The 20398-nt window shown below is 41.8% G+C and overlaps 5 protein-coding genes across 6 annotated transcripts; 3 read left to right on the forward strand and 2 right to left on the reverse strand.

Annotated features, from left to right (window-relative positions):
- Positions 1-2556: 2556 nt before the first annotated feature.
- LOC129597783 (uncharacterized) lies at positions 2557-3745 on the reverse strand. Its single transcript, XM_055495461.1, has 2 exons — positions 3536-3745; positions 2557-3322 (listed from the first exon to the last, which is right to left on the reverse strand). The coding sequence occupies exons 1-2, from the start codon at positions 3696-3698 to the stop codon at positions 2937-2939; spliced, it is 549 nt and encodes a 182-aa protein (XP_055351436.1). The 5' UTR covers positions 3699-3745; the 3' UTR covers positions 2557-2936.
- A 174-nt stretch (positions 3746-3919) lies between these two features.
- LOC129595472 (nuclear pore complex protein Nup88-like) lies at positions 3920-8397 on the forward strand. Its single transcript, XM_055492498.1, has 14 exons — positions 3920-4332; positions 4392-4543; positions 4612-4965; positions 5163-5337; positions 5415-5547; positions 5687-5776; positions 5842-5914; positions 5983-6087; positions 6160-6300; positions 6451-6573; positions 6998-7144; positions 7205-7331; positions 7588-7703; positions 7777-8397. The coding sequence occupies exons 1-14, from the start codon at positions 4048-4050 to the stop codon at positions 7856-7858; spliced, it is 2103 nt and encodes a 700-aa protein (XP_055348473.1). The 5' UTR covers positions 3920-4047; the 3' UTR covers positions 7859-8397.
- A 614-nt stretch (positions 8398-9011) lies between these two features.
- LOC129595520 (uncharacterized) lies at positions 9012-11423 on the forward strand. Its single transcript, XM_055492565.1, has 2 exons — positions 9012-9577; positions 10416-11423. Exons 1-2 carry the CDS (start codon positions 9261-9263, stop codon positions 10930-10932), a joined length of 834 nt encoding a protein of 277 aa, XP_055348540.1. The 5' UTR covers positions 9012-9260; the 3' UTR covers positions 10933-11423.
- Positions 11424-11617: 194 nt separating this feature from the next.
- Positions 11618-14952, forward strand: LOC129594681 (chymotrypsin-like elastase family member 2A). Its single transcript, XM_055491454.1, has 10 exons — positions 11618-11952; positions 12070-12160; positions 12277-12482; positions 12671-12688; positions 12842-13074; positions 13366-13491; positions 13568-13940; positions 14098-14228; positions 14429-14480; positions 14584-14952. The coding sequence occupies exons 1-10, from the start codon at positions 11877-11879 to the stop codon at positions 14781-14783; spliced, it is 1506 nt and encodes a 501-aa protein (XP_055347429.1). The 5' UTR covers positions 11618-11876; the 3' UTR covers positions 14784-14952.
- On the reverse strand, positions 14871-19503 carry LOC129594665 (CCR4-NOT transcription complex subunit 3-like). 2 transcript variants are annotated; one of them, XM_055491435.1, is made up of 15 exons: positions 19257-19503; positions 19098-19165; positions 18951-19025; positions 18790-18882; positions 18557-18685; positions 18386-18487; positions 18003-18222; positions 17667-17752; positions 17406-17530; positions 17229-17290; positions 17017-17163; positions 16146-16797; positions 15944-16079; positions 15619-15744; positions 14871-15511 (listed from the first exon to the last, which is right to left on the reverse strand). In XM_055491435.1, exons 1-15 carry the CDS (start codon positions 19279-19281, stop codon positions 15398-15400), a joined length of 2160 nt encoding a protein of 719 aa, XP_055347410.1. In that variant the 5' UTR covers positions 19282-19503; the 3' UTR covers positions 14871-15397. The 2 variants fall into 2 exon arrangements, with proteins under 2 accessions (XP_055347410.1, XP_055347419.1); XM_055491444.1 differs by having other exon boundaries at positions 14875-15511; positions 18392-18487; positions 19257-19502.
- Between the last annotated feature and the right edge of the window lie 895 nt (positions 19504-20398).

Below are 20398 nucleotides of genomic sequence, written 5' to 3' on the forward strand. Positions count from 1 at the left end.
ATGCCGAATAATTCTACATATGATAAAACTTTCATTTAATGATGCTCAGTCTAAATATTATAACCTAACATAGTAATACTCAAAAAAGCATTGTTTTCGCGACATACTGCAGCATAATAATAATACGATGTAGGATAATGTGGACTATAATTTATTGTCCGCAATTCGGAACGAGATGCGGATTCCGTAGGTTTGACCTTCATGGTTCATTCAGCTTGTTAATTAGGGCAACCAAGGCCGCAGGGGTTGGCAGTCGGGTGTTCGATATACAGTATAAGAGTGATTACACCATCACCTGCATTTCCTGGGCACATCCGGTGTTTTGGGCGGATGGCTCTTCTTCTTTCATTTTAACACTGATTGTTGTGCTTGGGGATGGCACCGGTGCTTCTTCTTTATCTGGCTGTCATCTCTTATTGGGGCGACTGTTATCCGAAAACATGTGCGTGAAAAGGGCACCGCGCATGATCAGATTATAGGCTTGCCGAGCCCTTCTCCGAAGGCTGTAACGGTAACAAAAAAATAGTAGCTATAATACAGAAATTATAATGACGATGGTCTGTATGCTACAAACACCCGCTATGAAGTCCACAGCGGTCAGAATACGCTCCGGATCCATCATTTTAGCACATTGCCATTGCGTCGATGAGGACATAGGCATACGTTCAAATGGGTTTGGGTTAACGCTCATTTTGACGCGTTGGAAAATAATCAGCAAATTTAACTTCGAAATTATTAGACAAATTCTTGCGGTGTGCAGAAATCACTAGAAAAAAGGTGACAGTTTGAATATACAAAATACAAAATTTTAACAACGCGCCTGGACAACGTAACAACTACATACTAACAACTTACAACTCATCTACTTACTGACTGCTCGAGTAGCAACTATTGCTGTGCGTATGTCACAAGACTACCTAATAAGTGGAACTACTGTAGTCTTTCCACCACAGCTTCTTTTAATCATTAATGCCGCGAGCATAGAACCGGATTGCTGGGCAATTCTCGATTAATTGTCCATACAACATAAGTCTAACGTAAATAAGTGGCTTGAGCCCAGGACGACTGACAGTGTCACTAATTCAGATCGTTAAAATTTTACCAAAAATTTCGTACCAGTTCGCCAGATCGGGAATGGGAAACATGCCAATCTAATTAATACAGTTAAAAAAAACGCGGCTGCAAAATACATATTTTGATATCCTGTGAAAATTTGACAGCAAAAACTTAAAACAATAAAATTTCCACTTCAAAATCCTGGTTAAATCTCAAAAGCCACGAGAATTTGCCTGCTGAAAATTTTTTGTCGTCAGAAGAGGGACTAAAGGTAAGCCGGCTGACCCGCAAATATGAGTTATAGCGCTAACCAGTACGCTTATGTACCGTACGTGCCATATACTATTCGTATAATACGAGTACCTTGTTTCCAGAATTTCATTTAAGGGAAATGGCCCGGTACATAGCGTCAAAAATGGGATACATACATAAATTATTACAAAATAGTGATTCGGAGTGCGCGCAAGCGAAAGTTTTAGTGTATGTATCCCATTTTTGACCGGGCCATTATGTACCGGTACCATTATGTACCGGGCCATTTTCCTTAAACATTGTCTTTTAAATACAACATGAATTAAGCGTTCAAAAGCCATGTGCAGTAGGTATGATGTCGGAGTACTTTATGTGCATGTTCGAAGTGCATGCCGCATGGTGTGCAAACAATAACCTCCCCAATCCCCATAATGCATTATGGAAAAGGTGGAAATATTATCTGCATCCCTTCGCTACTGCGGCAGATTCGCTGGGCGTATTTTACTTACATATGTAATTATCATGATCATAAATTATGTGATTTCTTTGGTTTCGCACATTTGTAACCTGTTCACGTGCGATGTATATTTATTGGGCAAAGGCCACCAATGTAACAAAAAGTGCATATACGTAATACTACTTAAAATGATAGAAATTAAACGTTAAAAAACAGCCAAAATCGTTATCGCCAAACTGAACATCGCCACGTGCGATGTTCAGTTATCTACAAAGTTATCTACACAATGCATTCGAGTACAACTGTCGATTTTTCTGTCGTATAAGTCGGATTGTTATTTCTACTCAGGTTTAATAATTACTTGATGGCAAGATGCGACTCTTTCAAATATGAAGTCATGATCAAAGACGTCTGCAAGGCAAGATATCTGCAATTGACTGAAACAGATCAAAGTCGTCAATTCGCAAGCCTCCTTCGATGCTGGATTAGTATGAATGCTGCAGATAATTTTTTATATTGATGACTGTTTCGGGTCAGAAAAAGCTCAGTCTAAAACTGAAAACCCTTACCGGCGTTACCGCAGCAATTAATTTGACTAACAATAAGTAAAATGTGAAGTTCATTTGCAGCATTTATGTATGTGACATTTCTTTGCATGATACGCACTGGTAATCAGTGTGCTTAATTACTTTACCATAGATTCATGCAACCCTGCATACTGTGATTTTTTAATAAATATAAATTGCTACTGCGTATCATTCTTAGGAGAAACCAAAAGCTTCGTCGTTTGCAATATCCATTCATGAATGCCCCGGTGGGGGCGAAAAAAGCACTGAAAATAACCAGCATCGGCTAACCCAATGGCCTCAAAGTCTAACACAGAGCTTGTCAGTTCTCCGGGTCTGTTGGGGGATGGCGTGTGCGGTATTATTTGGGCGCGCCCCGTTGCGGGCATTAAGTTGCCGTACGGCGCCTCCCAGGGCCCTTTGAGAATGCGGCCGTTATGGCGCCAAATCACGTGATTGTGCAGATTTGTGTAGATGTCTTCCGGTAAGGGAAGGCGGATTGTACACGACACCGAAACGGGCTCACCCTCAGTGGCGATCCGGTAGGCGCCCGGTGACGCAAAAACGTCAGTGTGACGCGTGATCAGCGGCAGGAGCATGAACCGTTACAGAACGCGACGGTGAGACGTGTAGGCGGGGCCCGACGGAATGCTGATGCACTGTATGGATCCCCCGGAGCGCATGCTGACATTAACGACCACAAGGAACAGAGTGTCGTTCACGCGGCTGAAGTTGTAGGCCTGTCCCGAGACGTCCTCCACCGGCAACGGCAGCGCCCGTCCTGCTTCAAAGATGGTGCGATCCTGATGTACCCAGGACACATCACGCCAGTCACTACCGGCAGGCACGTCGCACATAAACGTTGCATCCTCACCGAGTCTCGGCCGGTACACCACGCTGTCCGTCACGCCATCGCTCATGGCAAGCTGCGCCAAAATGACCCGGTCATCCTGGCGATTATTCAGCATCGCCTCCGCCAGCATGTTGTTCACTGTGAGAAAGGACTTACATGCATGATCCAGTAACATGATCCGATTGGACGTTATGATAGCAAGGGTATTACTCGTATAAAGTTTATATCAAAGTTTCTTTACCATGCTTAGCTAAGGTTAGCTTCGAAGTGATAATATACTAAGTCTTAACATTGCTGGCAGGATGCAGGCTGAGCAACCATTTTTAATGTAAAGACCCTCCTCATACTCACAGTCAGAGCCTGCCTTTCGGTACTCATAGTCCCAGTCGATCGCTGGTGGCCTTTCAGGTGCTGCCGGACATCCCGCACCCCAGTGCAACAGCAGCATTGAACACCAGCTGCATGCTAGCCAAAAGTAGGAACTGGGCCTCGTCCTCCAGCTAAACCAAGACATTTTTAGATGATATATATAACTAAATATACTAAAATATATCTTAACAATCGGAGAGATGGGAAACTGAAATCGCAGTTTAAGTACAGTACTTACTTAGCTTAAGGACAACAGACTCCCAGCAACAGAAAAGCCCTGCATGGCATTACGATGCGGGAGGCGGTCAGACGTTTGATGTCAAAAAAATGTCGAAGCGACAGCGAAATTATAACTAATAATTTGTAATAATGTTATTGTTATTTCTCTCATCACCAGATTTCCAGTCTCCAGATACTGAGTCTCCAGTAGTACTTATTTCGAAACTATGGTATCAGGATTACTTCGCAGTTGACTTTAATTTCCCCTGCGCAATATGAAAATGCAGTCCCTTAGAGACTCTTTGGATCGCTCTTCCAGTCAGAATGTTCCCGGATCCACGGATGTGAGTGATGTCGCGAAGAGTCTTTTGGAAAGTGCGCCATGGCAGACCGCTCTGCAGAGTTCCTGGGACTCATCGGATTACTTATACGGTAGCTCGAAAACAACTTCGCTGCGCAGCTTGATTGCCGTTCGAAATGATCGCATTTTCTATTGGAACAACAAAGACTCGTGTTTGGTCTCAGCGAATTTTCGAGATCCTGAAATGCAGAACTTCATCGTAAGACGCTGACTTGAATCAGTGAACTGTTCTTCCTTTCGCACTGCCTTCTTTTGCAGAAAATCGAATGTGATATTGCTCCGCTTTTCGAAGCGAGAGAAATTGTATGCAGTCCGTACGGCAGCTGTGTGGCCGTTGTCGGAGCGCGAGGCTTGAGCGTGATCAACACTGCAACGGACGACATTCCTGAACACGGGCGAAAAGTCTCGCAGTGAGTAATTCGTTAGCCGGATTTATTATACCGATTTATTTATGATGGGTATGGATAATTTTCTGCAGTTGTATTGCCATTGCTGAGCGCTTCTTTCTGAACAATCCGAAAATCCACATTCTCCAGTTCGAATGGTTTTCCATGCGCGAGACACATTTTCTCGTTCTGACGTCAGACAATAACCTGCGTCTGTTCCGCTTGGCATCTCCCTCGCAGCCGGATTTGGTGGTCAGTCTGCACGGGAGCTCCAATAAGCTCAGTCTGCATAATTTCACAGCATTTTGCACTGCTCATAATGGTGATGTCAGCGCGGCGTCAGCCTACTACCGATCTCCCGAAAACGAAAGCGCCACTGTGACGATTTTCGCATTGCGCTCGGATGGCCTCGTCTATACATTCGATATGACTGCCGGTTATGACAGGCAAGTCTAACGTTTGTTGTGTAATAAATTTTGCTGTTTTGTAATAATTGCTTTATGTATTTCGATAGTTATGTATTTCTTTGCAAATGTTCCTGAGTCTTAAAATATTTTAGATTTATTTGGAAGTGGGTGATAATTAGGCAGTTGTGTGGAGATTAATGTTCAGATAGTTTTGTGAGGTTTGCTGTTTTTCGTAGGTGTGTGGCCAGTTCGGTTCGTGGTCCAGTCAATAACATTGTTCCGTTTGGTGGGGATGTTTCTCATTTTGCCTCCTCCATTGCTTATATCAGTGCCTCCGTCCCCGTTTTGATAATTGCATCCAATGGTGATAAGTTAGTACATGGGTTACTTCTGGAGAAGGATGATATTGAAGTAAGGCTGGTAGTTTGCCTGGTTTCAGCATTTTTATATTCGTGTAGATTTGTCACACTTGTTGTATTGTTTTGTAGGCTGACAACACTTCTTCCGGTGCGATTCTTTCCAGTTCTTGGGAATTTATTACGTTGGAAAAGTTAGAGCTTGTGACGTCCGCTGAAAATATCCGAAATTTACCAAAGAGTCATCACGCCAGACTGCTTTCCAGTAAGTATTTATGGTGTGTAATGTAAAGTTGAATGAATGGCATTTGGCCCAGTGAAAGTACTGTAGTACAGTGAAAGTACAGTGAAAGTACTGGCCCAGTGAAAGTACTGTAGTCAAAAATTAAGTACCGTGTTTGCAGGGCGTGATATTCCTGGATGTTATGCTTACATAACCGAACACAGGATCTTCGGCATTGCAGTGCCATGGCTGGATGATCTGTCAATGTTAGGTGAGGAATTGGTCCACTTCTGTTCACTAGTAGCGGAACCTTGTACACATTGATATTCTTTTCAGAGAACATGGATTTGGAATCACTTCGTTCTTCCGATGTGCGAACAATTCTGAGTTCGGATCCGTTTGAGACATCGTAAGCCCCTTCTCCAGTTTCCAGTAAAATGAGATTGTCAAGTTTCTTTAACAATATGATTTTTGCAGGAATGATTTGTTTTTCTTGGGTGCTCAATTAATCACTTCAGACACAAATGAATGTTCCTTGTTGTCCGTTGCATCGAACGGTCAAGTCAGTATTCAGCCGATATGGTAGGAAATTCTTATGATTGTGCTTGTTACTTTTTGTCTCAAGGGTATCCTGTAACGTATGTATCTGATTAGTGTTAATGCATCGTCTGGAAAAAGTGGCTTGAAAATTCCGGACTTTAAATCAAAAACTCAGAACAAGTCAAATTCTGAAGTGCCTTTTTCGGAGCTGATCCAAAATTTGCTGAGACGGGAAAGGAATTTGCCCGTGTTCAAGTAATGTGAAAGTTTTGTAATAAAAGTCCTGTTTCTTAAACAAATAGTGTTATCGTATTTCCTTCTTATTCCTTAAGAAGAAACTATGCGATACGAATTCATTCCTGATGCATTGGTATCGATTTATATTATTCGTTTATGTGTTTGTAGTATGAAAAACACTGATCAGTTGTCGGCAGAGGATTTGCAACAAGTTTTGGACCACGGCGTATCGATTTATACGGAAGAATATATGAACCGTCAAGCCAAAGCAGCGCAAGCTATCCGGAATCGGTAATTATATAGTTTTAGTTTCTTTTGCGAATTTTCGATTTTTGCATTGCAGTGTCAAGATTAAGCACTCGTAAATAGAAGTAGTAGTCTATGAATATTACATGCTTGGGCTGTATTTGTTAATGCAGAACACGTGACAAAGTAAGAAAAGCTCTAATTGTAAGTCTAAAATTAGGCAGTCAGAGCAATATTAAGCGTTACCACGCGTCTGTCCTCTCACGCGCGTCTGACATGGATTTACCGTCTATTAACACATAGGATCGAGTTAAGCAGAAAATAGCTGAACAGCCGCGAGTTTTGCCGCGTAAACGCGCATTTTATGCAAATTATTTACCATAGGGTATAATCTGCTTCAATATTTTCAAAGGTGTCATACATGTCGTACTTTGCTGTTTTTCGAAAATCTTAGAGCGATTGTTTGCAGGCAAGAACGTCTAAAAGCTCGTAGACGTGATTTGGCGAATCTGATTAGTGCAATGGACCAAAAAGCTGCAGAGCTGACGGAAAAACTACATGAATTCTCAAACCAGTGTGATTACGTTAGGATTGAAATGGAAGATACGGATTCTCGGTTAGGAAAAGTTTGTTTGGCAGTAATGGATTGAACGTGAGAAAAATCTTGCTGCTTTAGTTTGAGCACTCTCCAAAGCAATTTGTCCGATTGGAATCCGGCGCTGACTACGGCTGAGATGGAGCTGCAAAATAATTTAGATGAATTGCATTTCAAAATTGGGGATATCGAAGAGCTTCTAAAGACGGTATGAATGAATAATATGAATATTCTTCGTCTTTCGTAGTTGTGTCATTTCATAAGCTGAAGTTCATGCGTGCACACAAAGAAGTGTAGTTATACTTACAATTACAATCTTACATGTAAGTACTTGTGGGCTAACATGAATTTAGCTTTTTATTCTACAAAGCAGATAATTTTAATTGGCAATAGCATTGAAAACGGCAAAAGTGTGTGTAAGTACATGAATCAGCACTCGTATAATGATGGATCTGTACTTCCAGGTGGAAGAAAAGCTGGTCTATCGGCAAAGACAAAAGGAACTGCATAACGCTGTCACGTCGGCTGCTGGAATTTCCGGCAACTCTTATGAGCAGATGCACAAACAAGCTACGGATCAGTAAGAACTTTGAAGCTTTTTAAAGCTGTTTAAGTGAATCTCGTATTGTTCTTTAATATGTGGTGTAATTCAGATTGATCCGTATGGAAACGATTAAACGACGAATTGCCGATCTGAAGGAAAAAGTTAAAGAATCTAATGGCGCATCGGCATAAGTAGTTGGGAATCCACTGGGATTGATTTTTATTTTCTCACTTTTTCTGCATAGGTTTGTCGATTGCTTGTACAAGTGCAATGTTTCTTTATATTTAAATGTATAGGCACTTGAAATTTTTAAATGTTCTCTATACTTAACGCGTCGTCGATTTTTATGAAGCAGTTGGTATGTTTCTATAGTCCCTGTACCTATCTGTACTGTAAAGCAGCAGCACAGACGTTGCCGGTTACAGTAATTCACAGCTTGAGACTACCATAAGAATGTGCAGGGTATAAAAAATACAGGTTAGAATTGGAGCCGAACTTGGGATATCTTGGGGCTGAAACTCGGGATTGGGTCGATAATTACTTAATCTGCCAGTCGTCACTCGAACCGTTCTTCCTGGTCGAGGGCGCGCATTTGCCTGACGGCTGACAGGCAACCTTTCTGATGCCATAGCGTGCTTACATTAACCCTGCTTCCGATGCTATCCTTTCGTCTGCAACTGCAGGGACGGTTCGGCAAATGCGATGTTCACTTAGAGCCGATTGTTGATGCCCTGTTTATTCTTTGTAAATGTTTGAGGATAGCGTAAGCCATAAACCAAAACTACTATAAACTGCTCAAGAATTTTCTTCCCTAGACCAGTATATATCTTCATTGTGGGTTGTGTTTTTGCGATAAACGATAAAGTACTGTAGCTGGCAACAGTCAGATTTGTTTATGAATAGCTCATAAATGAATTTCACAGTTATAATTTACCGGTAAACCAGATATTTGTCTTTTTATTTTACTTCATAATTACTAGTACGAGGAAAATGTTTTTGTTGCTTGCCCTCATATTAGTAAAATCATGATGGCATTAATGTGCACAATAATGTTCGTGCTGTATAATAATAATGATAAGTATTAAATCAGTGAACATAATTATTAATAGCAAGTATTACTGTATTAGTAACCGAAAACGAAAGTTAAAAAGTAAGTACATAAAATTTCTTGCCACATTCTCGCGTTGACGCTTGAATCCAAGATTGAAGCCAAGTAAAAGCTAGACTCAAGCATGCGCTGGTGGCCTGTTCCTGGCAAACTGTCTGAGTTAACGAGCCTGAGTTCTACTCATGAATCACTGAGAGAGTCGCCCCCAGCCTGCACTACAAAACGCAGGGCAGTGTGCAAGCTCACAGTTTCACTTCGCGAAAATTTTCCACGGAACAAAGTCGAAGTCCCTCCACCAAAGAAGCTCTGCTGTAGCTGGTTTGATCCTTGAAAAAAGTGTTTTTACTTCTTTATCCAGACCTTCATCGTCAAGAAAGCATCTTTCAGGTGCGCGACCTCAATTACAAGGCGTGTTCATCTGCTTTAATCGGAACACAAGAGCACTCGTATTGATTTGTGTGATCAAGTGGGGGCTCTCAACAGCGATGACAGAACTGAATATCGGACGCCAGGAATGCGAAGGATGCCAGAAACATCTGGCAACGGTGAAACGCCTGTCGGAAGTCACGTACCAGCAGGCCATAACCATAAAAGACCAGCAGAACACTATTAACCAACTGATCGGCCAAAAAGGAGTGGGGACTGCCGCGGTGGCTGAGAGCAGTCCGGTGGTTGCGAAGACATCGGGTGGACGACGAGCCCCCGCGAGTAACAGTAATGGCAGTCTGGGATCCAGGTACAAACCTGCTGCCCATTCCCCCAAGCCGAAGAGCAAACGGCGGGCACCGCTGCCCGTTGCAGCGTAAGTAAAACGTTTGGTTTTCCCAGTTAACACGAGACAGAGCCCGTAGCCAAAGCACGTATCGCATAATTATTTTAAAAATTAGACGTCGAAGCAAAAAACAGCTAGAGATTCTTTATAACGTTAGGATGGATAGTTAGAAGTATATTATTATGCTCTACTGGTTGCACACTGTACAGTACTTACCAAATCAGTTGCGTAAATTTGTTTACTTATTACTGTACTGTACAAGCTAACCGTAAGTACTATTATTACCACTTGCCGTGACTTACGAGTACGTATTCTTATTAAAACAAAAAAACATGTCATGTCAGTTGCGTATTTGTTTACTTAGTACAAGCGTAAGTACTATTATTACCACTTGCCGTGACTTACGAGTACGTATTCTTATTAAAACAAAAAACATGTCTGTCGTAGTTGTTTACTTATTACTGTACTGTGTAACCGTTACTATTATTACCACTTGCCGTGACTTACGAGTACGTATTCTTATTAAAACAAAAAAACATGTCATGTATGCACAGCCTTTGCATGCGGTATTTTTTTGTTTGCTCTAGGTATTGTTTGCTTTAAAGTTTTCCCAGATTTTGTTTTTATTTGTGGCTTTGCTTTACTTTTATTTGAACGCAATTATTTGAACACAATTATTATTAATATTTTCAGATTTTAAAATGGGTTAGTTTGGTGACTTTGTTCCCATTTACTGGATTTACAGTATGTGCATCAGATAAGAATCATAAGATGCACTGATGATAGTATTTTATTTGCATCAGGTTAAGTCCGACAGTTAATTTGAAATGTAACCGAAAAAAGCAGAATCAGCGTTTTCATTTTACAGGGAAGAGCCCAAAGTGGCTCGTGTGGCGAAGACGGAGAACAACAATGACGAAGAAGAGGACACGGTGGAGGTGACCCGAATTTGGATCACCGGCACACCGAATCCGCGCACCCGCTGTCCCCTGCCCGAGTGCGCTCACCGCGACTTCTCCGCCAATGATATGTACCATTTCCGGCGCCATTTCACCCAGGTACACCGTCTGACGCATCCCAATCCCGAATTCATCCTGCAGTGTCCGGTGGATAACTGCATCGCGGAATACGAGAATTCCCTCAAGGATATTAAGGAGCATATGCGAAAAGAGCATCCGGAGCTCTTCGATAACGTCCAGAAGAACGTGAAGGTGTCCAAATCCAAGAGCAAGAGTAAGAAGAAGAAGAGCCGCAAAGCGTCACCGGCGCGCGTCTCCGCGACCAGTCTGCCGCAGAATGAGGAGGTGGAAGCGGAGGAGGACAACACCATGGAGGAGCCGGAGGACGAACAGGAGGCGGAAACGGAGGAAATGGATGAAGAGTAGAAATATTATTATTGGGGAATCTTTTTTTCTTTTTGTTGTATGCACCTTTCAGGCTCGCACTGTTGAGTTTGTTGTTTAATACGTTGCCGTTTGACTGATGTTGGAGGAAACGCTCAGGATTTCACGACTGCTTAGATGACAATTTTAATCGTTTTCATTTTATGGTGATTTTCCAGTTTTTACGACTGCTTCGCTGGATGGATGAAGGAATGGCGGAATTAAGGCTGATCTTTGAGCTCTTTTACCATTCCTCGGATGACGCTTTTCCTCAGTTTTATGGCTTCTGTTATGTTAACTAACCTTTGCGTAATTTGAAAAAATATATGTACTTATATTATCGTTAGCTGTTAGTGTGGCACCGTTCCGATCCACGTCCAGATTGCACGGATTTTTGCACATTAGTTTGCACATTCCCGGCATTGTTGCAGGTCACAAAGTTGAGAACTTAATTATAAGGTTTGTTTTATCATTGACTGCTGAAGTGAAAAATTGAACAGCAAACTTAACCGACGGCGTCCGATTTAAGTGACAATGATGTACGTACAATATTTCCAGTAGTCGACATGTGCTTGTACTTGTAGCATTGCAAAAGGTCAGCAACTTTTCCTTTGCATAATCAGCAAATGCTGATTTTTTTTACGGCTATAACGCGTTTTCCAGAAAGTTATGCACATGAGTACGAGATTTGATACATTTATGGCTTGTACATGCAAGTCTTCTGTGGAATTCAGTAAATCAGAAAACCTTAAACGGAAGTGCCACTGCGCAGTACTACCTCGTCATGTGCGCATGACCTTACGGCTGATATGAACCCAAAACGTCGTATACCTTGCCTGGACTAATAAATTTGTTTTTACCCTTAATTTTTGTGGAATTTTATGACTGCTCCGGAGTGATCCACATCCGGTTTTGTCCAACGTGCCGTAAATTAGCGAGCCCACGCGATGATGTTTCTTACTGCTTTCTTGGCCACTGTTTTTGTGATATGGAACTGCGACCAAGTTCACTGTCTCCTAAAAGGTCAGAATTTGTACTTGAAAGTGTAATTTGTACTTTTATACCGACTTGAGACGTAATATGGAATTACAAAGATGTGCGATAAATGATTGACCAGTTAACTAAAACCGTGCTTTTCAGTTGCGCCAACAGCTAAAAGCGTACCCAAAATTGCGGATTGTCATAAAATAATTGACGCAAAAGACAGTGGATCTTTGAATTCGCACGAAGGGTATGTGTCTGTATCTGTACGCAGTTTTTCAGTATACAACTTATACTCTCATAACTGCACATTTTTGCATGGTGTTTAGTGATGTCTAACGTCTAACCATAAGGACTATCTTGTAGATATCCCAGTACTCCGTACACCCCGGCTTATCAGTGCCGGTACATTCTGAATTCCATCAACAACCAGACATTTGACGTGACAATTGGGGATCTTGGACAACCGGCAGCGCTTCGTCCATGGGACTACGCCATTATCGCCGATGGGAATGTGGCGGACAAAATGAACTTTATTTGCAATGTCACGAAATATAAAAAGCTGGGAGAAAGTATGTTGCCCCTAAAGAATTCAGTCGGATATTACTAATATCGTTTAAACCTTTGCCGGTGCAGCATATTCCCAGTTATTAAATTATTGCAGTTTTGGTGAATAGTGCCGAAAAATGCAAGAAAAAAGTATTCTAGTTTCATCAAAATATCTTTAATTACAACAGTACTTAATCTGACTTCTTTACAGATGGCGTGGATTATCACGGTGAGAATGCATTAAAAAGTAGACATTTTGTCACGCTGTACATCGACATAGTATATATAATATAAAGCACTGTAATTAAATACTTATCAACTTCTGTTACTGCAGACTACAGTCACGAATGTATCGTGCCGTTAATCGTTATTTATCTCACAGCAATAATGCAGAAACATTTTACTTCCGGTAAGCCCGTTGTCTTCCCAAGCGAGGCGGCTTTCATAGTCGTGGATATCTGCGTGGACCCCTATGCCAACGATCTGCCCAACATGGCCCGAACGGGATTCCAGATCCGGTACAACCTGCGTGCGGTGGAGACAAATGTCATAACGGGATCAGCCGGTGGCGGAATATTAGCCGACGTGCCGGATCTCACCTGCGGAAAAGCGAAAGTACTGCGTTTACGATCCAGCGTTTAATTACAACGAACCAGAATTTAACAATGACTGACATTTTGTTAAGTCGTTAGCGTATGCACTACTTAATCAAATTTTGCTGTAGCTTACTCTAATTATCACTTGATCAAACTTACTGATACTTGAGCAGCGTTAAACTACTACTACAAGAAATACAATATTCAGCAAATATTAACACAGATTTAGGCTTTTATTCCTCATTTGAAAAAGATCAGGATACCGCGGTTAATGCAGCGTAAAGGCTAAAATTTATTTCTCTTTCTGTAGAACCAACCATCGGAAACCAAGAATCGCATTGTTAATGGGAATCGTCCGTGGGATAACAGCTGGCCGTGGTTAGGCGCCATGTTGATGACCGGCAAAAAGCCACCACAACAATGTGGAAGCACACTGGTAATCGTAAACCCTTAATTAAAATATGTTAGTTTATAAATCTATAAAATTGTTTTTAAACTGACTTCATTAACAGATTGCCGACCAGTGGGTAGTGACCGCGGCCCATTGTCTGCCAGCCGGCGAAAGTATGATCCCGTCGCTGCGGATTATTCTGGGTGTGGATAATTTGGCGAAAGCCACGGAAAATAACTACTTTAAGGTCACTAAACTGATTAAACACCCGGACTACAATAAACCTGAAGGCTCAGGCAGCATGGATAACGATATCGCCCTCCTCAAACTGGACCGGTTTGTGGAGCTGGATCCCGCTACGAGACCGGAAATCAACACCGCCTGCTTGCCGCAAAAACCCGTTCGGTTGCGCCCGTTTGCCGAAACCGCTCCAGATGGAAGAAGGGTCTGCTACGTAGCAGGATGGGGAACTCTGTTTTCTGGACAAATTCCAAGTATGCTGCCTTACGTACTCTCAAAATATGTGGAATATAATATTTCTAATTGTACAATGTACAGACACATACAAGTACTAATATACAAGTACAAGTTCTATTAAAACATGAATCGTGACCTTTTGAATTTTTGAGTATTAAAGTGGATTGTTTTCAGATGTTAACGCCACTAAAGTTGGAGCTGGTTCAGATGACGTTCTCCAAATCGCCATCGAAATTATGCCGCACCAGGAATGCTCCATGTCCGCCAAGGCTGCGGGTAGTAACGGCATCGTAACGGATCGCCAGGTTAGGCTCCTTACTGGTTAGGATCTAACAGACACCCAGAACGTAATCCGGTATATTTAATAAGAATAGTAAATTTATTGCCTCTTAGGGTGTAAAGTTCAGCATTAAATTTACGTCCAGACTGCAGTCAGCATAGTGTACATATTTAGATGCAAGTACCTTGTCAGTACATATTATTACAGTTATGCGGGTTCTTTTAGTTTTGTGCTGGATACAGTTTGGGTTACTACGATTCCTGCCAGGGTGATTCCGGTACGCCAATCGTGACCTTTACGATTCTAAACCGTTTTCCGATCTAAATGCAGCACTTAGAATTCAAAATTTAATTTGCTTCTTTATGTTTTTGTGGATGTAGGGGGACCTCTCGTTTGCGATGACGGTGATTCACAGTGGAAACTGTACGGAATTGTATCTTGGGGAATGAAGTGTGGGCATCCGCATAAGCCAAGCGTCTACACCAATGTCATGCATCACAAGAAATGGATTTATGACACCGTGGCTGCGAATTCTGGACCGGATTCTGACACAACAACCACAACACAGCAGCCTTCTTAAAATATTGTTATCTGGCAAAAACAGATTTTTTATTAAGACAACCCCAAGTTTTGTAATTAATTAAAGCAGATTGCAATAGGACACAGTGGACAGTAACTACAGATACTCGATACATCCATTCATGTTACTGGAATAATAAAGGTCGTCGCTTTACGCTACTCGGCGTATCCGTCTTTGCATATCATTATTACACATGACTAAAGCTGTGCGAATTCTAATAAGATCACGCTGATGAAGCATAAGCCAAGAACTTACGGCAAATGCCTTTTTTCATTTATCAAGAATACTTCTGCATGCAACAATCCAGTTTTAAAACCATTCAGGGAATAATAATCACAACATATATTACTGTATATACAGCCATAAAACCAGCAAGCCCAAGCACAATACAGATACGAACACAGACAGAAAGCACAGTCAATATCCTGCAGTTATCTGCAAATAGAATAAAAGCAACAGCCAACAAAACGAAAAAAATAACGACGCGGCTCTCGGCCCACCGCAATAAATATACCGCGCTGAACCGGAGCACTTAAAAATTAATACCACCAAAAACGCGTGTGTGTATGAAAGAAAACAACCACTGATACGTTCAAAAAAGAGTGACGCGGGTTTCATACGTAGGGCCATCTGTTGAGATCCACGTTTTCCAAATAACGATATTCAAAGGTAAAATCATTCTTCTGCTTCTCCGACCAGCTATCCAAATCCCAGTACTTGTAGTTTCCCTACAAATGGAAATGATATAAACACACAACGCAATAACTCAAGTAACTCTTAACGAAAAAGCCCACGATCCGCATAACGAAAAAGCCGACGAAACCGAAAAGCTTACTCGTTCGTATTCGCTGGTTGTTACTTTCGGTTCGTCTAATCTCTGAAACCACGCATTCAGCTGCTTGTGGAATCTCCAGTTTTTGCTTTTCAGTGTCTTAGCCGCAAGAATTTGGGCTAAGCTTCCCTGTCAGAAAAAACCAAGATTACTTTTTGCTTCAAACTAATAAAACAGCCAAAATCTACCTAAGTACTGCAACGAAATTAATGTAACTACGAAAAACGTGTAAATAAACAACACAAAAATTAACAAAAGTAGCGAACACCCGTAATAAAAGTGTGATAAAATACCATTCCAGAAACGTAACACGCACACGACCACAAACCTCCTGATAATAAAAGATGAAAAACAGGGCATCACTGTTTAAATTGCCATAGAATTTCATATCGCACACCAGCGGCATCGGCGGTTGGCGCGGCCATCCCGGCGGAATGGCGCAGTGTACGCATGGAATGAACGCCCTTTAAATCATTTCACATGCTTAGTCTGCAAACGATCAAGACACAGCCATGATATTCACTGCCTACTTTCTCCGCTCCGAGTCACAGGGTTTGGGGGGATTGTGGAAGGCCTGCTCCAGCCAATTATGCTGCAGCAGCATATCCCTGGTCGCCCGCTCCGGTCCTAATGGTGCCATGGCCATCATAGGAGAAATCCGCGATTCCAACTCCGCCTTGGTGATCAACGGGACATGCAGCGCGGTCGGCGTCTCCATCAGCCCTGAACTTCGCATCGCGGCGGATATATCCGTTTTATCAAAGTCCTCCGATGGATTCCGTGAATGTCCGCGACTAAAGGGCGCCAGCTTCTCCTCGACGCTGGTATCCATGGGTGACATGAAAGCCGCGGACGGATCGGAACGGGTTAAACTGACGGGTGTAATACTCGGCGGAGCGACTGGCGGCGGGACCGGTTGCACGGTAAAATTCATCGTAGGTGCGGCAGGTGGTGGGACACCGTTGGTTGACGGTGGTTTCGCCGGAGGCCGGATCATATCTTTCCAGGGATCTTTCATCGGGGAAGGCTGAGGTGTGGAAGGAGCGCTGCTGCCACTGATGGAGGAGGCGTAGCTGGCGCCCATAGGCCGAGGAGAGGCAGAGAGTGGGAACTGGAGGGGAGTTGACGGCTTAACGGGCGTCTGAATTTGTGGATCGATAGAAGCCCGCCGTGAGGAAGCGTCTAACAGCAATAACGAATTTTCGCTTATTTTTAAAAGCATAAAAATTAATACCATTCTACAGTCCTGATTCTCAACCTGGAAGAATCACTTTACAGGATTACCACATAAAAGCAATAACCAAATTTTATCTTCTAAACGACAAGTACTCGTATCCATGTTAGCCATAAAAAACGTATTTTTTGCACACTTAAGCAAAAATCCTGAAGATTATTTTGTACCTTGCGGAGATGTGACGCTGGCCGCTGAGGCCTGAGAATCTGCAGCCGGTCGTTCCGGTTCGGTCTTCTTACTCTCTGGCTCTTCGGCTAACGCAGGAGAGGCTATTTGCGGCGGTGGTTTCACCGCTGGTTGAGGTAGCGCCTTGGCTACAACATAGTCCAAATAAATAAACCCTGCCAGCATTTTCAAATACTGTGCATATGTAGAATACCGGCTGCGGCAGCGTATGCCTGTAAAAGAGGTGGTTGTGCCGGTGGATTTGGAAGTGATTGACTGCAATGCGAGCAAGACATAAGTAAAGCTGAAACAGAGGTAAAGTAAAGTTGAACTTTTTAAAAGTACGTATCCAAATCTGGTTTACAATTAACGAATTACTTTTACTTTTCACCTTAGTTTCGGTGGTGGAGATATACCAACGGCGTTTTTCACATCCACCGGTTTAGATGGCGTCACAGTAGAGCTTATAGGTATGGACATTTTAGCGGTTTGCTTAGCGGGCTGGGGCGTCGTCGTCTGGCAAAATTAAGAAAACGTCAACTAAGGATTTATGTAAACAAACAAAACATAAAAATAGTACTTATTGCCGAATTTTCATATGGATTCTGTCGTGTTAAGAGTTTTCAATAAAAAAAAGTCACAAAAATCTTACATCTTCAGAAGGCCGTTTCTTTTTCGTATCATCCGAATCTTTCGATGTTACGCTCGGCTCTGGACTTCCTGGAGGTGACTCTGGCACTATAAAAAACAGACATATTTATCACGCTGTTTAATTATAAGTAAGTACAAATAAACAGCAAAAAATCCAATTTTTTTCGGTCCATTTTACGTTAAACGCATAATGAAATCACAAAACACCATAATAAAAAGTCGTTTCTTGATTCAAAGTGTTTCAGTAAATTGTAATACAACGCAAGCCAAAGCAGAGCGGGTAATGAAAACTGGTCAGCGAATAACCACCGCCCAACAACACTTGAGCAACAAATACCTGTTTCCTCCAGTTCAATGCCTTCATACACATAGTTCACATCCTCAACCTGGCCTTCATCCGCTTTGTCCAAATAAAACTTTATATCGTCCGCGATGCCGCACACCTGCTCGGCATCTAAGCTGTCATTATCCAGCATCCTTAGCATGATCTCCATTTTAGTGATGTGATTCCGGTGGGATTCCATGATCTGCTTGAGGAATTCCACTTTTTCCAGCTTCTGCAAAAGCAGAGCTTCAGATACAATCAAAACAGGCAACAATGTAACCACAAACGTTTCAGCTAAAAACTCCGCCCTATAACTGCAGCAAAATCCAGCAATCAAATGTTTTGCCTCTCAAAACAATTGTTACTAACACATTTTTTTAAAAGTCAATACTTACGCATACCTCTTTTTCCAGCTTCTTTTTCCTGGCACCAGCTTCAAGGTCTTCCATTTCACTTTCAAATTGTTCCAGATCGATGTTCATTTTTTCGATGAATGACTATAACGATGCAATTAATGACGGCACCGCAAAGGATAAATATTGAGCGACAGAATGCTGCATCCATACAGAAAGTATCGCTCTGGCTTCCAGTTTCCTCTTCTGGTTCACATCCATTTTGGCCGCTTGGGCCAGTCCCACTTTAGAATAAACTTTCGTCTTTGTCTCTCTTTCCACATCCTTAAATTTTTCCATTTTCTACACAACAAAATCAACCGCAATCCATGCAATCACCACAGGCAAAGCAAAATTGAACAAGAAAAAACCAAAATTCTGCAGCAAGAATGCAAAGAATTGCATACCATTTCAATGTCTCTTCGGGCTTTTAAAAGGGGATCTTTATCTTTGATTTCATTGCTGCTAGCGATCCAGGTTTTAACCTGATCTCGCAACCTCTGCAAAAAAGCACAAGCACTTGTTGGCCATGCTTCGCGGTGTGACGACAACACAAGAAGCAGCGTACTTGCAACTTTTTTATCTCCTTCTTGAGATCCTGCTCATACTTCTCCTTGTGGCTTTGGGTTGGAGCCTCCTGCACCTGAGCGTGGGAAAAAACAACATTACGTTAGCCACCGCACTACGATCCTCGCAATCTATATATTTGGCCCACTTTTGCCCATATTTCATCGAATATCTCCATTCCCTCCTGGATTTTCTTGAGGGTGCGATCGACCTCCGCTGTTAAGCAACAAGCACGCCATATTTTTAGAATGAACTGAATTATTTAACGCACAAGCCACCGAATTGTGGCCTAGAACCCAGGACGTACCGAGCAGTTTGCGCTTATCTGACATGATTGATGGGGCTCAACAAACAGCATCCCCAATAACAATTGGATCATGTAGGGTCGGAATGTCCGGGTAATCCAAAATAATCCCACAACAATTAATTATCAGAGATCAACGAATAAAAACCAGAAATTTACATGGTTTTATTTTAGCAGAGAAATGTATACAACGTGAAAGCATCTTTTATACGTGCGATTCATACTGTACTGGGATTCAAGTTCAAGAATGATTCAAGACCTAAACATCACTTGAAAAAGCCGTGGTTGCAGCCATTGGCTGAGGCATGAGGCTGAGATTTTAATGACGTGTACTCCAAATAGACCAGGCCCAGGGTAGACAATTACTACAACAAATCATTTACTGCGAACATTAATTGACGATGAATACGCACGACACTACGTATGTACTTACAATAATTTCTTAATCGATTGGAATTTCCAAAATGATACATCATATTTCAAAAACAGAATTTTGATCTGTAGGACCAATACTCACTAGTGGTGACAAATGACAATAAAACGTTTCGAATGCGGCGTCGGTTTAAAATACTGTATCGTGAACTTTTGCCGGCTCAAATTAATAAGTGTAAGAAGTTTTCCTTTCATTTCTTAACTTCATGTATAGATAGAGGCTTTGTTCTGACCCACACACCCATGCATCGGTCAGTCATTCTTCGGTCATTTTAGCCTTTGATTAGAATTCTATTGTTATCATAATAATTATTATTGTAATGCCGAACTTGTATTTTGAGGTACGGGAATTTCATAGGTACAAATACAATAATTGTACAATACGTACTGTACTTGTGTTGTACTAATTTAAAGGGCTTAAAGACGTTGTTTGTAATAACTTTGTATGCTATGGCATAGCAGCTATGCACTAATGTACGTATATTATACATAACGATAAGTACTTACGATTATATTTGTAGACAGAATGCTAGTGCTACATGCACATAAAGTATTATGCGGTCAAATGTGAAAAGAGGCAAAATGCTACGTAGAGTACATAGGTCTTAATCGTAAAAAATTCACAAGATATAATAATTATCCCATCGCGAAGCAAAAACTTGCAGGTTAACAGTACGAGTATCCAAAATTCTATAGAAGTATGATGTATCGTA

Source organism: Paramacrobiotus metropolitanus, unplaced genomic scaffold (assembly GCF_019649055.1).
Source record: "Paramacrobiotus metropolitanus isolate TYO unplaced genomic scaffold, Prichtersi_v1.0 Parri_scaffold0000003, whole genome shotgun sequence".
Taxonomy (NCBI): Eukaryota; Metazoa; Tardigrada; class Eutardigrada; order Parachela; family Macrobiotidae; genus Paramacrobiotus; species Paramacrobiotus metropolitanus.

Excerpts from the sequence above, each read along its gene's own strand:
- LOC129597783 (XM_055495461.1), bottom strand. The coding sequence starts at position 3,698 with ATGTCTTGGTTTAGCTGGAGGACGAGGCCCAGTTCCTACTTTTGGCTA. Across the intron at positions 3,323-3,535 it reads CCGAAAGGCAGGCTCTGACT|TGAACAACATGCTGGCGGAG; the intron begins GTGAGTATGAGG and ends CCTTTCTCACAG.
- LOC129594681 (XM_055491454.1), top strand. The coding sequence starts at position 11,877 with ATGATGTTTCTTACTGCTTTCTTGGCCACTGTTTTTGTGATATGGAAC. Across the intron at positions 12,161-12,276 it reads TCTTTGAATTCGCACGAAGG|ATATCCCAGTACTCCGTACA; the intron begins GTATGTGTCTGT and ends ACTATCTTGTAG. Across the intron at positions 13,075-13,365 it reads TCACCTGCGGAAAAGCGAAA|AACCAACCATCGGAAACCAA; the intron begins GTACTGCGTTTA and ends CTCTTTCTGTAG.
- LOC129595520 (XM_055492565.1), top strand. The coding sequence starts at position 9,261 with ATGACAGAACTGAATATCGGACGCCAGGAATGCGAAGGATGCCAGAAA. Across the intron at positions 9,578-10,415 it reads GCACCGCTGCCCGTTGCAGC|GGAAGAGCCCAAAGTGGCTC; the intron begins GTAAGTAAAACG and ends TTCATTTTACAG.
- LOC129595472 (XM_055492498.1), top strand. The coding sequence starts at position 4,048 with ATGAAAATGCAGTCCCTTAGAGACTCTTTGGATCGCTCTTCCAGTCAG. Across the intron at positions 6,574-6,997 it reads GCGCAAGCTATCCGGAATCG|GCAAGAACGTCTAAAAGCTC; the intron begins GTAATTATATAG and ends GATTGTTTGCAG. Across the intron at positions 7,704-7,776 it reads CACAAACAAGCTACGGATCA|ATTGATCCGTATGGAAACGA; the intron begins GTAAGAACTTTG and ends GGTGTAATTCAG.
- LOC129594665 (XM_055491435.1), bottom strand. The coding sequence starts at position 19,281 with ATGTCAGATAAGCGCAAACTGCTCG. Across the intron at positions 18,686-18,789 it reads CCCGAAGAGACATTGAAATG|AAAATGGAAAAATTTAAGGA; the intron begins GTATGCAATTCT and ends TTTGTTGTGTAG. Across the intron at positions 16,080-16,145 it reads TGTGACTCGGAGCGGAGAAA|GGCGTTCATTCCATGCGTAC; the intron begins GTAGGCAGTGAA and ends AATGATTTAAAG.